The sequence below is a fragment of the Anser brachyrhynchus genome, assembly GCF_964034855.1.
Source record: "Anser brachyrhynchus genome assembly, chromosome: 15".
Lineage (NCBI taxonomy): Eukaryota > Metazoa > Chordata > Aves > Anseriformes > Anatidae > Anser > Anser brachyrhynchus.
Genome location: NC_137733.1, coordinates 6,554,565 through 6,569,700, shown reverse-complemented (window position 1 = coordinate 6,569,700; position 15,136 = coordinate 6,554,565). Strand labels below are relative to the sequence as shown.

The following is a 15,136-nucleotide window of genomic DNA, read 5'->3' as shown; positions in this document are numbered from 1 at the left end:
TCCACGTTTTTGGATATGCTGTATTGTTGTTAAGCCAACCAAGATAAAAGCGTTTCTGTGCAAGGAGGCTTTGAGAACATTCACTGCCGGATTAAATTAGCCTTTCTGAGAATAAATTAGTAGTTGGGACGTAGACAGCCCCACTCACTGCAGCTGTAAATTCCACTCGTGCTAGGACCCACTGCAGATGACTTAAATGGTAGGTGTGAATGCTGTGTTTGGGGCACTGCTGTTAACTTGGGATTGGGTTTCTACTCAGTTGTGAGTGCAAACCAGTCCACTGAATTTTTATTTATTTATTCATTTGTAAATAAATAAACTTATGTCTATCCTGTGGGCATCTTAGCGTTATGCACTTGAATTTCCACCTGTCTCATCTGCTGTGAGAGCACTGACCCAGCCTTGGGACTCCTTTGCTCCTGGGACTGTTTGAAACCCTCTGATCAGCAACGCTTGAAGCCTAAAAGTAACGCGCTGCAGTAATGGCTTGACAGAGAGGCAGAGAAAAAGGGTTTAGAAACGCTTAGAAGAGGGACTCGAGGAAGTGTGCTGCTGAGTATTAGAGACGCCTTGGAATCAGTCGAAATACCTAGATTTTCAGCGCAAGGCCTTCTGCTTTCTTTGTCTGCTCTTCTGGGGTTGGTGTGGCTCTTGTCCCACGCGTGCCAAAACTGGGCCGGCGCCTGGAGCCGTGTCCTGGAGAGGCACGAGGACGTCGACTCTCTTCCTCACCCTTGTTTTCCAAGGGGGCACAGCCCTGCGCGCCCGCTTGCAGACCTAGCTGAATGTGGCTAGCTGGTTTGTGTCTTGGTCCATGTTCCTCTCAGATCTGCCTGCGTTTAAGCGAGGCGGGCTCACGATGGGGCTCCGCGTGCCCTCGCCATCTCCCCTGCTAGGGCTGCCCTGCGGCGCCTCCGAGCAAGCAGCAGCGGCGAGCAGGGCTGCGGGGAGCAGCTTTTGGCAGGGCCGGAGGCACAGATGTGCAGCAACTCGCTGCGTGCCGTGGTTCGGCAGAGAGCGGAGTTTGGGGTAAGGGGTTATGAGGGAGCTGGCAAGAACTTGGTGCTGCAAACTGAAACCAAAGGCATGGATACTTAGGAGCAGGAATGACTTCTCTGGACTGGGAGCTCAGCACGGTCTGGCTGGAAGCAGAGGGAGAGACGGGACCCCAGGAGCTGTGCTGGACTCGGGGCGCATCCCCGTGTGCGTGGTCCTTCTTGGTGGCAGGACTCAGAAGAGAGTTTGTGTCTTACGTTGCAGCTGGGGTGAACCCCAAACCCTGCTTATTTGTCGTGGTCTTAAGTAAAATTGGATGGCATAGAGCATTTCTCACGGGTCCTCAGAAAAAAATGCAAGGTGACACTGTACCTGTTAGATTGAGATGTCAGCAGCTTCTCTGGCGCCAAGGCAGGGGTATTTGTGGGGAGAGCAAATGCTAATGTTTTTGGAGGCTGGAGTCGGCCCTATAGCAAGCTGGTGCTGTGCCTTGGCTAAGAAAACATCAGTACTTTGACGTATGTTTTGTACATCTCTTGGAAGGGAAATGGATCTGGAATCACCATCGATGTATTCAGAATTATTTCATTGTGTTGCAGAATCTGTAAGGGAATTCTGAATAGGCTCTCGGGCACTGATTAATTCTGAAACTGAAAAGCGGCTACATCTCCACAAAAGTGCTGATCCTGTATGACTTTAATTTCCTCCTCCCTTGGAGCTCGGTGTGTTATTTGATGGAAGTCACACATCTAATCAGCTTGATTCAGCAATGATGTAGCTGTATTATTTGACTTTCTCTCAAAAAATTCTATAGAATGAGGGAGTAATGAACAAATAGTGTGGATAAAGGAATAAAATGTTTTTAATATAGTGCTGGGAAAGGGATCTATAGAAGGCTGGGTTGTACTGTGAGAAGCAGTGGGTAATCACCCTGTATTCATCTTCTCTGTGAGAGGACTAGGAGGCAGGCGCAGAAATGGGCAGGCAGCAGACTATAGCAACTTCCTCGTGACTGTAACACTTCTTTTTCATGGGGGTAACTGAAGAGCAGAGCTTGCCACTGCCGTGTGTGGCCGAGCTCAGCGAACCGGTGGGCTGTGAGGAAATCAGGGTGGTCCCCGGAGAAACTCCAGGCTGCCTGATGCTCTGGGAGCGGAAGGGGGGGCAGAGGGCTCGTGCTGCCTTTGCTTGCTTCCTGACTCGTTTTTAAGCATCTGTTACAGGCTGCCGTCAGGGACAAGATACAGAGCTGTGGTTGCTGGTAATGCAAGGAACTGTGGGGCTGCTGCCCCGTCGTCTCTGGGATTTATACTTGCCTTTAAGCTGCTTGAGTGGTTTAAACAAAAAAACAACTAATATTGTGGCACAGTTAAGCTTGGTGCAGTGTTAAAACACTGTAGAATTGGAGTAATCTTGGTTTTATTTGCTCTAGGTTATTGCAGGTTGCGTTATTAACGTACACTAGATAACAAATGGAAGATGTAACACGGTGTTTTTCCACTCAGGGTAAAGATTAGGTAGATGCCCTGGACTCTGGACGACAGCCAGTGATCTCGCTGGGTACTTTCTCATGGGTGTTACCACGCGTGTGTTTGGGCTGTTCGTCACCCGCATTGAAAGTCTCACGGAAAAGCTCTGGTTCTCCAGAGATCTGGCTTGCGGCACCCCCCGTTTCTCATCTGAGTCTTTCGGGAGCAGATTGCTAAGGTGCAGAGGAACACAGGTTTGTCTTTCACATTTCTATTAATTCACATCTTGTCACCCATGCGAACACCTGGCCTGTTGTAGTCCGTCCTCTCTGGAGACCAGGTCACCAGCTGGAAATGTCTGACACAGAGCGCAGCACCTCTCGAGGGGCAGGTGTTTGCTTCCTAGCGGCCAGTGCCAGCCTGCAGGGCAGCCTCTGCTCGCTGCGTGGGCAGAAAGCTGTTTTGCAGGGGAGGAGTACAGCTGCCCAGGCCCTCCCTGGTGCCCCTACCTGCGTGAGGGCTGGGGCTCAGTGTCATGGTCTGGGACGGCAGCCTTTCCGTGCCGTTAGCTCCCTTGCAGCCCCTCTTGGCTCTTGTCACATGCCGCTGCCGGCGCGGTGAGCTCTGCAGAAGTGTGACGCTTGCTGCAGCTGTGTGCTGCAGCTTGGGAACCTGCAGCAGAGAGCAAGCAGCTGCCCCAGTTTGTTCTTTTCATTTTGGATAGTTTTGCTTTAAATGCTCGGGTTAACCAGGTCCTGGCAATGCTGTTTCTGCAGCCAACAAGCGCTTGGTCAGCCCATCTGGAGGCGAATAGCACTGGAGAGAGTCCCAGAGGCGGCAGCAGGTCCTTGCAAGCCCTCCTCCCGCATGTAACCCTTTGGGGGTGTTGCGGATAAACCATCCTTGTCTTAAGCAGGGGGATTTTTTCTCTGCTTTTGCTGAAATCCATACAGAGGAGCTGCATGAAGCTGTAATGTGAATTTCTGGCTGAGAACAGCTGTGCCTGGACTGCATCAGGGAGGTTATCTGATTGTGCTTTGGATATAATACCCTGAGAAATCTTGCTTCGGCCACAGCACCTGGCTTCCAGCGAGGATCCTGCTCGCGGCTGATTTTCCTGCTGGGTTATGGTGGCACGAGGAAGGTCAAACGGCATGTCCCGGGTCCCAAGGTAAAATGACTGCAGTGGGGATGCTCCTCCAGAGCCCGGCGTGCTGCGCAGCAGCTTCAGCTGTCTGACACAGCCGGAGCGCTGAGGTGAATAACGTTCTCCTCCAGCAGTCCTTGTTCTGAAGGACTGCCTCTGACCTCCATCTCTGCGCCGAAGGAAGAGCCTGACCCTCCTGGAAGGAGCAGTTTTCTGCAGCTGAAGTCTGACTGCAGAAGCGTGGGACAAAACCGCCTGGCTGCTCCTGCACGGCGGGTTTCCACTCCCTGCCAGGGATGCTGAGGGCGCGTGGCTTGTGCTTGGGGAAACACAGCTGAGTCGCTCGGAGAAAGAGCCAACCTTTCCACTGGTCCTTACGCTGGGCTCCCATCGCGCCGTGCACGCCTGTGTTGTGTAGGCATGCGCCCTCTTGCTGTGTGCCCAGGACCAGGATGCTGAGCTCGTGAGGTGCCGCTGGGGTGTCCGGCGGGGTATAGCAGGGGTACGTGCTGCTTGGTCCAGTACCAGTGCGTGCCCTCCCTGAAGGAGGCTGCAGCACCGTCCGGTGTTATTCCTTCCCTCCTGGCCCCGGGGAGACGATACAAAGGCTGCAGGCAGCAAACGCGCATGGGAAGAGGCAAGGCTGAGGGGGAAGTTTGGCTTGCTGACACAGAAAACATCTTTTTTTGCTCCGCGTAAAAGGCAGGCAGAAGGAAGCACCAGTACTGCTTTCGCGGCGGGGATTTTTGCTGTCTTTCCTCTCGAGGTAAGCGCTGCCGGCTGCGGGGCGCGCGCGGCACCCTGAGGAGCGATGGGAGTTGAGCCACGTCCCTGCGAGCTGCACGTGAGCAGGCGTGCGGGCATGCGCGTGGCGCGGGCAGCGCCCGTGGCTTGCTCTGTGGCACAGGTGTGACAGCGAGCGTGCCGCAGGGGGGGTCCGGGCTGGCCTTTGGGGGTGCCGCTCACAAACGTCGGTGTGCTTGCTGCCATCAGGTGCGGCTCTGTCCACCTCCGAGCTGGCAGTGCTCCCTTCAGTCTCTGCTCGCGCCCCTAAAGCCCTTTTAAAGGGTAACAGGCTTTCAGTCAAACGGCATTTTGCTAACATCTGACCTGCCTTTTGTGCTCGTACCTAGCAGATTTAACTTCCTTCCTGTTCTCAGTATTTCTCTCCTTTAAGCCCCAAATCAGCAGGTAAATATTTTTTGGCCGAGTGTTCTGGCAGCAGAACCCCTTCAAACCAGGCTGAGCCGAGGCAGGGATCCTGCCTGAGGGAGGTGAGGACCGTGCTGGAAGCCGAGCCGAGCCCCAGCTGCGTCTGCGTGTGTCGTTGTCAGTATTTGATTTCAGCAAGGCCTTGGCGTTACACTCTGAAAAGACTTTCAGACCCATTTCTGAAGCAGAAAAAAGCCTGTGGCACACGGTTAGCTTCCCCGGGGCCAGGAAGATGAGGTAGTATTGGCCACAATGCCGTTCCTTTTTTAAAAGGAGCGAGGCTGGCCTTGGTGAGGGAGCCCAGTTTTTTTCAGAGCTCTTGACTTTGTTTTTGAAGATGTATTTACAAAGCCTGGAAGCTGAAGTTTGTGTCTGATTGATCTACAGTGAAGCTGGAAGTGGTTGCATCCTTTTCTCTAATTTATACATTTAATCGTAGCATGTTTTTTCCTCTTAAAAATATTGGACGTGGTTTTTTATGGAGGAAGAGCTCCATAAATGTGCACTGGCAGCTTTTGAAGTGCCAGCATCACTGAACGTGGTTGAGTACCAGCAAATGCTGCTTCCCGGCTCGGTGGCTGGAGCCACTGCTCCGGTAGGCAAAGCAAAGCTGAATCACCATGGTCTCCAGTCACCAAATGCAGGAGGAGCAAGGACAGCGCAGAGCGTGCTTCTGCTCACGGGGTGGTGCTCGGAAGCAGATCTGAGCTGCTCTGTGAGGTCGGCTCAGAGCTGTGCGGGGCCGGCGCTGCATCAGGACTCGCACGTGAGTTACTCGCCGGCGACCTGGTGCTTCCCCCCAGGTTTGTCTCACCCTTGGCGATTTGGGCCGGGAGGAGGCAGCCAGAAGCACACAGGGCTGCTGCCTGGGCAGAGCACGGCGTTAACAGACTGAGCCTTTGCCTCTCCAAGCAGCGCAGAAATCAGCCGTAGCTGCCTTCTTCATGGCGTTACCTGTTGAGCCCGTGGAGCTGGTGGGTGTGCTTTCGTGGCACATTACCGTACATTTGGCTGGGACCTGCTCTGGCGGCGCAGCTTCACCTCTTCTCTGCTTCCATCCCTAAGCAGCTGGGAGAGCTTTGTGGTACCAGTTTGGGCCGCATCAGTAACGGGGCCTGTGAGCAGTGCTCTGGGGAATCAGTCCCTGGTTAGCGAGAAATCTGGGGCCTGGTTTGTTGAGCACGGGGAGGAGGCAGATTCGGGAGCCTTGTGCTTACAGGTGCGAGGCTGCACGCTGCCCACGGCTCTCTGGCTGCGCTCCCCGCTCTAGGGACACCTCTGACAGCCCTCTCGCTGTCTGGGAGGTGTCCAGAGACCTGCCACAGCTCAGTTCCTCTTCTTGCCCCAGAGCTGCCTGATGGGGGGCCCTGGGCAGGTCGGGGAGCGCAGAGCAGCCGCAGAGAGGTTGTGTGGGTTGAGGCTGCGGCCGGCGTGGGCCAGGCCCTTTGCCCGTGGGGTTGCGAGGGAGTTGTGCTCTCCTGCTCGTGTCTGCTGCCGCTGTGCCCTGGCAGGGGAGAGGGACAGGGCTACTGGCAGCAGTGGGAATGCAATCTGCTCTCACCTCTTTCCTTTAGCTAAGCCACATCTCCAGCCTAGCCTGCTCACGGGCATCTACGTAGCTGCTGTTTGGTCCTCACGTCCGTGCTGAATGCAAGCCTCCCGTACCGGCCCCAGGCTCTGAGGCAGGAGCAGAGGAGCAGGAGTGACCCGGTGCAGCCCCACGGCAGCGCCGCAGGGCGGACGGAGCTCGCTGGAGCAGTTTGGCCAGCCACAGCTCGCTGCCCCAACTGTGCTGCAGCAGGCGGCTTGCTCCAGGGAGCGTGCCAGCGCAGGAGGTGCTCGCTGCTGCCACAGCTGAGCGTGGCTTTGGGTCGCCGCAGTGGCCGTTCGAGACGTGAGGGACACAATGGGCTTGCACTGGAAACACAGCCCAGAAATACCCTGCGAGCGCTCGGTGTGCTCAGCCTAGCAAAACAACGTCTGAGTCATGATATGATGGCTGCTCACAGAGAGCAGGGAGCGAAGGAAAGCTGCTCAGGCTGAAGAACAGATGGGTATAATCTGGCTACAAATAAACCCGGGCTAGAAGCTGTAAGGTTTTCATCCCACTGCTTTGATGGATAGCTTTTTTTTTTCCTACCTCTCAGAGCAGCAGGGGTTGGAGTGGGCTTCCCGCAGGAACAGCAGGAGCAGCGTGACCAACGCATCGCTGGCAGTTTTGGTGGTGTCCCCAGAGAGGGAAGGAGGGGTGGGCTGATCCAGCTGACCCAGCGGGTCCCGCTGCCCTCTGATCCTGGCTCCGCTCGGCTGGATGTGCCGCCAGCCCACGCCTGCCCTTTGCTTGTCTTTACCAGGAGCTGTGTTCCCAGTGATCGCGCGGTGGCCTGATCTTCTGTAGGTAGGTTAAAGCAGAGGAGCCAGTAAAAGCTGTACTCTGTTCTTCCAGTTTAGAAGAACTAACCTGCATTTCTTAGCCAGAAATATAATCTCTTCTGTCCACCCCCATCCTTTTGCTGGTAACCAGCTCCTGTTGAGTCTTATGATCATGAGACGGGGCCTTGCTCCCAAGGGACCTGCACCAGACATTCATGATTCCATCAGATCTTAAGCTTAAGTCCTGGTAAACTTAGGTTAAATAATTTGTAATTTTTATTTCCCCTGGGTGTTCAGCTGATTTATGAATGTGGTTATTCCAGTAAGCTCTAGTGCAGATGCAGTGTGTGGGGGAATGGTTATTCCCACGTGAGAAGAGCTAATTCGGTCTAGGCTGCTTTCATGGCACAGCTGGCACTGGTGTTGCAGCTGTAATAAACCGGCGTGGTTAAAGTGGGGCAGCTTTGTGGTCCTCACCACTCCCCTACACCCCACTGAGAGCAGGTTGGTTTCAGGGAGCTCAGCCTTTAATCTGTTCCTGCAGAGGCATTCACACACTGAAGGCTGCTGGGGCAGGACAGGTCAGGGAGCGTGTAATCCTTCGCCGACGTGGCCCAGCGCGCTGTGCAGGTGCGGTCACGCTCATCCCAAAGGCAGGCTGCTGACCCAGGGCAGGGGGAAGGGCGCACCAGGCTGTGAGCCGCCACCAGCTCCAAGTCTGGCCGTCTGCGGTGGTGCCACAGGCAGAGGAAGTTTTCTCTTCTGCAAGGCAGCTTGATCCGCAGAGCAGAGGGAGCGAAGTAAGTCAGCTTCACCGAAAGCTAGTGGCTGAAACCAGAAATGGCCTCCAGCAAGAGTCCTTTTTACATGATTCTGGAGATCATGCAAGGTTCTGCCACGGTTTTGATGGGCTCTTTCACAGCTGGATCTTCCCAGCTCACTCGTTAACCTGCTTCAGCACAAGGCGCTCTCCCGGCAGGGCACGTGCTGGGTGCTGCTCAGGGAAGCACGGCTGCCTTGCAGGGATGCTGCTCCGGAGAGCAGGGCTCCTTGCACCATTGCCGTGGGCGCACAAGGGGAGGGTCTGTGCGCTTGGTTCTGGCCCCACTGCTTTTGAGAGGGGGCAGGGGTCTGTGCCAGCGCTGCGAGTGATGCTCTCAGCGCTGACCTGGCGCAGAGGGGAGCCCTCACGCCCTCCAGCCCCACACGACGCTCGCTAGTGGAAATGGGCTGCAGTAGGTTTTGTGCTTCTCACGTTAAGATAAAAGAAAGCACGGGAGAAACAGCTTCTGAGAAGCTTAAAAGAAGCAGGCTTTCCTTTCCTCCAGGGAAGGGCGCACAGCCAATGTCTTGCTCTTTATGGAGCTCTTTTAATAAGCAGAATATTGCATTAAGAGTGACGGAGCCTGCTAACTACGAGCAGAACCGCTCCGCAGCCCATGCACGTCCTTCCTTCCTCCCAGCGCCCGTGGGGCTCTGAGGGCTGCTGGCCATCGCCCTCGCGGTTATCTGCGGCCTGGAGCCGCGGCAGGACGCTGGGGAGGGACCGCTTCGTTCGGCCGGACCCCTGGCAGAGCCCGTTGTCCTCCTGCTGCTCTGTAAGGGGTGGAGGGGCGGGACGGGGAATCTCGGCTCTCAAACGAGGAAGGGGTTCTGGGCGCACGAGGGTCTCGGCAGCGCAGCTCTTAGGTTGAGCTTGTTTGACCTTGTGTGCCGAGCTGTCTGGCGGCAGCCCTCCCTGCTCAGCCACCTGCCCTGCTTCAGGCCTGGGCTGCACCCTCGCTACCTGCAGCCCGCTTGTGGCTGGTGGCTCAGTCCCTGGCCCATTGATCAAGGAACAGCGTCCCACGTGCTGAAATAAGCCTGGCTTGCCCTTTCTGCTGAGGCTCCAGAGCACCCTCCAGGACTCAGCAGTGCTGGAGTCAGCCTTGCAGCTCTGGGGTGGTTCCTGCTTTGGGTGCAGCTCCTGTCCTCCGGGGCTCCGTGTCTCCACCACGCTCCTGCTGGGAGCTCAGCTGGCCTGCCCGCGGACGTGGAGAGATGTCAGCAACAGTGACTGCTGCATAAAGGTAGATTTAATGCTTACCTGGCGGTCTAATCTTTGTTCCCACAAACTAGTAAACAAACACGAGTGTCCCGTGCTCCGAGGGGGATGTGCAGCAGCTCCTGGTGCAGGAGGCAGCTGGGCAGAGCCGAGGTGTCCGCGGTGCTTCTGAGGGGAGCTTCCAGGGGCCACCCGCAGCACGTGGGGGGCTTGCCCCCTTGGGCTCGTTGCCTCCTGTGGTTTCTTGCCAGCTGGGGGAGAAAGGCCGGGGCACGCTGAAAGATGTGTTACGGGGAGGCAGCATCTGAGCAGTAATGGGAGAAGCTCGTACACAGCTGGCTTGTGAGGCCGAGGAACTCGGGGACGCCCCGGCTGTGCTGGGTTCATCCAGGAACCCTGTCAGGCATGGGGACAGGCAGCTCCTGGCACGCAGCGTGGCTTGGTTGGCTGCTTTTGGAAGAATAAGCCCTCTTTTTCTTTACATCCCCAGTGAAGCTAAAAGGAACATGGCCCAGTTTGTGGCTTTGTAGGTCACTGAAGGAGAAGGAGGGCTCTGCAGTGCTCTGTGCGTTGGGCACAGGTGCTTTCCTCAGCCTGGGACTGCTGTGTGCTGCAGCGGCTCTGCTGAGAGCATGACACGGGCTGTATCCCCGTCCTCTGGCTTTTAAGGAAGAAAATCAAGAGGAAATGCAGTAGGCTTACCCACCCAGCTGCCCCAGTATTGTGCTTCGGGTCTGTGCGTCTGCATCTTAAGAACGCTGGGCAGTAAATACTGACATCCAGGGGAGACCCGATGGCTCTCCTGGGCTCTGCTCAGCTCTGGGGTGTGTCAGCACGCTTCTCCATCGGTCACAGTGCTGACGGGGCTCCTCCGCAGGCTTGTGGCCTGCTCTGTGAGACAGGGCTGCCTTGGGGCAGGAGCAGCGCCGTGCCTGCTCTGGTGCCCTGGAGCCGAGCAGTTATCCGGTGTGCGGGATCAGCACTGGCACTGGAGGGAGCCCGGCTGCCTCCTTCTGAAGCAGGGACCCGGCGGCTGCTGCCCAGCTCAGCACCGTCGCCCTGAGCTCTGTGGGGCTGTGGCAGCTTTCTGCAGCCTGGTTATTGCCTGGGTGCATTTTTTTCCTGCTCAGCTGTGGGCTGCTGGAGTGGGGGCTGCTGAGAAAGCCCCGTCCTTGCAGCACGCTGAGCTGGCCAGCAGGAGAGCAGCAGACCAAGGGACACTGGACAAGCACAGTCACATTTGCTCCTGGTCTGCCAGGGACAGGAGGAGGATTTGGCTCGTCCGAGGGGAGCTCCTAGCGCTGCCTCCCGGGCACTGACAGCAATGTCACTGCGTCCCCGGGCCTGATGGCAGCCTTCCCAAGCACGGAGCGAGCAGCCTCTCACTTGTATTTCCCAATTTAGGCACGTCCTACCAGACGTAACCGAGCCAGAGTAAACAGGAAAATCGCGTTGCTTGATGTCATCACACTTCCTTGGAGTGCCGGAGCTGCTGGAGCTCTTCCCTGGCAGCCCCCCCTTGGCCGGCTGGGACGCGGCCAAAGGCGCAATGACAACGCCAGCACTGTGGCCTGGGGAGCCGCGGCTGCGTAACCCCACATCTGCAATGCCCAGCCCCCTGCCGGGGGGTTCTGCCTTCCCGGAGGGGCCTTTGGGGCTGCAGCCCCCTGCCTCACTTCTTGCTTTTCCTTCCAGCTGTACTGGAAGGATCTGGCAAGGCTGCAAGGCGGCTTTCGGGGGGACCACTGCAAGGTGGTGCAGCCCCCCCCCAGGCACCGCAGGGTCTTTGGGGTCCTGCCCAGCTTACGGGGCGAGAAATACCCCGGGGTGTGTCTCAGCTCCTGCAGCAGTGGCTTTGCCATGGGCCAAGCCAGGTCAGGAGCTCCCCCCTGCTGAGCAGGAGCACACACGAGGCAGTTCCTGACGGGAGCCGCTCGCCCACATCTGCACCAGGCAGGGGGAGCGGGGCATGGCGGGCAAGGCTGCGCTGTCACGATGGCTCCTCAGCATCACTGTGACTTGCTCCCTGTCTCCTTCCATGCAGGTTTGGGAGGGTAAGACAGCTTCTGAAGCACGCTGCTGAGAATTTGTCTTCGCCATCGAGACCTCTGAGCTCCTTGCGGCAAGGAAGAGGACAGGTAAGCCTGCCAGCCATTGGTCTTGTCCCACGCCACGGTGATATTTAGGGGTGCTCTCTGTGGGTCTGCTCCTCTGCCCCAGTTTGTGCTTCAGGCTCAGGGGGTGCAGCTTTGCATGGGGCTCTGCCGGGGGGCTTTGGAAGCTGTGGGCAGCTCCTCCCTGCCTGTGGGTCCTGGAGCACAGGGCAGGGCAGCTTCCAGCACGGCGCTGCCCAGGGCAGGCAGGCAGGCGGTGCTGCTGGGAGCGGCACCCAGGGGCTGATGTCACAGTGGGCAGTACAGGGGAAGCCCGCGGAGCCAGCAGCAGGCATTTGCCTTTGCTGCCTGGGTCAAAGCCTGTCCAGCCTCACGGCCAAGGCTTTGTGGCTTTGTGTTTCCCCTTGGTGGGGCTGAGGCCGATGCCGCAGTGGTACCAGCCCCCAGTCAGCAGCCACCTCCTCCCAGCGGGCATCTCCGCTCACCGCGTCTTTCCTTGCAGGGCAGCCCTGAGCCATGTCCAACGACCCTCCGCCACCCTACCCGGGCGGCCCCTCAGCACCGCTGATAGAGGAGAAGCACGGCCCACCCCCTGCCACAGGTACCGCGGGGTCCCCGCTGCTCCGGGGTGTCGGGGGGGTCTCTGCTGAGTGGGCAGGAGCAGAGGGAGCGCAGCTTCCCCGGGAGCGGCTCGGTCATGGCCCCTTCTCTCTGTGTTGCCCTTGGCATGCAGGCACCGGGGTGTCTGGCGCGATGCCCTGCTCTGTGTCACCACATCGCCCTCCAGGGAGGCAGGAGGTCCCAGGAGCAATGACAAGAGCAGAAAGCACCCCCCTGCTTTGCTTGCTCGCTCTGGGGGAATTTGGGCTTCTTGTGGCCCAGAGGATGAGGCTCTAGCCTTGCTCAGCGCAGCCCCACAGGCCTCCTGCTGTGTCCTGGGGGAATTGCCCACTGGGCACAGAGGCAGTTCCTTCCCCATGCTTGTCACAGCCCCTTTTTTGTTCTATCCCCCCTCACCTCTTCCCTGCAGCCCCCCCCCCCCCCCCCCTTCCCATGCCACAGCCCCTGTCCCTGCAGAGGCCACCCCCCGCCTCAGACCACCCAGCCGAGCCCCCACCTCCCCATTCCCCTCTGCTGCCTCCTGTGACTCCGTGTTTCCTTCCAGATGGCGTCTCCCCAGCCGTGGGACAGCCCCAGGGGGTTCCCATCCCCCCTCCTGAATTTGGGCCCCCTCCCTATGAGCCTCCGCAGCCGGGGTTCGTGCCCCCGCACATGCCCACCGACAGCTCCGGGCCCTACGTGCCGCCTGGTGAGTGCCGCGAGGAGCTGCGGCAGCAGGGGGTGGTGACGGGTGGGGGTCCCGGGTGGGGGTCCCGGGGGTGCCTCAGGGAGGGGAGGCCGTGACCGGGCGCTGGGGCTGCCTTTAGGGGCATGCAGCGGGTCCTTGGGGCAGGCTGGGGGCACGGCACCCACCCTGGGCAGCCTGCAGCAGGGCAGCCCCCCAGACACATAACCAAGGGCGTGCTGCGGGAGCAGGGCGCAGTGCCCTGGGGACGTGGCCTCTCCTGCCTCCCGCAGCCGTTCATCTGTGCCCGTTTCTCCTTCCCAGCAGGTTACTACCCACCGCCAGGCCCTCACCCTCCCATGGGCTACTACCCTGCTCCGGGCCACTACCCATCGCCTGGCGGCCACACGGCAACGGTGCTCGTCCCTTCGGGGGCTGCCACCACAGTGACCGTGCTGCAGGGAGAGATCTTCCAGGGCGCCCCCGTGCAGACGGTGTGTCCCCACTGCCAGCAAGCCATCACCACCAAGATCTCCTATGAGATCGGGCTCATGAGCTTCCTTCTTGGCTTCTTCTGCTGCTTCGTGGGGTAGGTGCTGCGGGCAGGGCTGGGGCCTCCCCACCACCGGCAGCCAGGCGGTGATGGTGTTTGCTCTGCCCCGGTCCTGGTGGCCCCGATGCCAGCGGCTTTGGCCGTGCTGTTGGACGCAGTGGGGGCCTCGGCTCTGAATCATTACTGGGGCCACACAGGGGGATTCCTGGGGGTGGCAGTGCCTGGAGCCCTCAGCTCCTGCCAGGGGAGGGCAAGGTGCCATGGGGGGGGCCGGCCCTGCGGGCCCCCAGCAGCAGGTACTCACCAGTCTTGAGCACACGTCTGGCCCCAGAGTGACCCCCCCCCCCCCCCCCCCCCCCCCCCCCCCCCCCCCCCCCCACGGGCCCTTCCTGCTTTCCCTCCCGCGCCCGCAGCTGTGCCCAGGGCGTGAGCTCACCGCACTCCGCATCTCCCTGTGCTCCAGGTGTGACCTCTGCTGCTGCCTCATCCCCTGCCTGTTCGATGACTTCAAGGATGTGACCCACACGTGTCCCAACTGCAAGGCCTATATCTACACGTACAAGCGCATGTGCTAACGGCACCCCGGGAGCCCGAGCCACTGGAATGACACCGGCCCCTCTCCCACTGCCGTCCTAGTCTACGCGTGTGCAACACTCCTTCGCTTAACCCGCTGGTGGTGTGTATGTGCATATCCCTGCCTCCCTCCTGCCCCGAGCTGTGACCACCTTCCCCGAGCTCCGGTCCGTGCTGTGAATGTTGGATTGGGGACGCTGGTGTGGGTGCACAGGGGACGGGGGGGGTTGAGGACCCAGCTGCTGTGCACGGGGCTCCCTCCGGCAGCTGCCTGGCAGCACGCAGGAGCGAGATGTGGTTCTGCACCCCATATGCTCCTGGGCATCAGCGGGACCCCCTCGCGCCTGGAGCAAGCTGGGGGCAAGTAGGAGCTGACGGAGGCACCCACCCCTCAGCGGGGGTGCTTAGACATGGTGCCCCGGCCGGGAGCTGCTGCAGGCAGGGGGCACGCACTAACCTGGGGGGGACAGGGGGGCCCAAGCAGCCAACGGAGCACGCAGTGGAGGATGCAGTCACCTGGCTCAGCTGCAGCCCTTTTAGGAACGGGCCTGGTGGAGGCTTGGCCTTGAGGAGACAGAGGGGTCGGTGCCAGGTTCTGGCGTGGCTCAAGGCCCTCTCCTGCCAGGTCAGTGTGCAGCCCACAGGCAACACTTCCCAAGGAGAAGCACGCAGAGCTGCCTCCAAGGCGTGTGTGTGGGGGGGACAGGGTGGCTGCCTTGCCCTGGGGCTGCAGCACCGCACCCTTCGTCAGCCCACCTGTCCTGCCAGAGCCCCGCCACAGCCGCTCCAGCTGCATGCGCCTCCTGCCAGCCCTGCTGTGGATGCTTTGGGGAAGGAAAGCCCCCGGCTGCTCCTCACCCACCTGGCAAGCCGTTAGCAGAAGTGCATCCAGCATGTTGCTACCTGCCCCCAGCGCTGTAGAGTAGGGGAGTTTGTTACCTGGCTCCCAGCTCTGGAGCAGACCCGCTGCAGCAGAGCTGCATCCTCACCCCGAGCCCAGCAGGGTCTGGGGGGGGCACCCCTGTGGCATTCCTCGTTGCATGTGGGTGTAGGGGTTTACTTTTAGCTCATGTCACATGGGGCAGAAGGATGGGGGCAAGCAGGCAGCAACACAAGCTGCCAGCAGCACTGTGACAGACAATGGCAAGAGGCCCTGGGAGGCATTTTCAGTCCCTCTGTGGCCACACCTGGCCCCCCTTCCCCCAGCCCCTGCAGCTGGAGCGCACAGCCCCCCCAGGTAAGCAGGGGAGGCTTCTCAGTAAGCAGGTCTGCAAACACAGCCTGGCCTGCGCAGGCAGCTGCTGTTTGCTCAGAGGTGGAACTGTGGCACTTGTCCCAGTGTTTGTATGTAAATAAACATCAGACCCTGA

At 59.2% G+C, this 15,136-nt stretch overlaps 1 protein-coding gene across 11 annotated transcripts in view; it reads left to right on the top strand.

Annotated features, from left to right (window-relative positions):
• The window catches only part of CDIP1 (cell death inducing p53 target 1), a 22,219-nt gene extending 7,083 nt beyond the window's left edge, over positions 1-15,136 (top strand). For 4 of the 11 annotated variants that reach the window (XM_080556295.1, XM_080556304.1, XM_080556301.1 and 1 more), the window contains exons 2-6: positions 11,286-11,379; positions 11,858-11,956; positions 12,521-12,664; positions 12,965-13,229; positions 13,657-15,136. In XM_080556295.1, coding sequence (XP_080412421.1) covers positions 11,872-11,956; positions 12,521-12,664; positions 12,965-13,229; positions 13,657-13,768 — 606 coding nt within the window. In that variant the 5' untranslated portion in view covers positions 11,286-11,379; positions 11,858-11,871 and the 3' untranslated portion in view covers positions 13,769-15,136. Of the gene's footprint in view, positions 1-169; positions 200-2,501; positions 2,720-2,817; positions 4,379-9,337; positions 10,994-11,285; positions 11,380-11,857; positions 11,957-12,520; positions 12,665-12,964; positions 13,230-13,656 lie in introns of those variants that run through there. The other 7 variants (XM_080556305.1, XM_080556299.1, XM_080556298.1 and 4 more) reach the window with 7 other exon arrangements.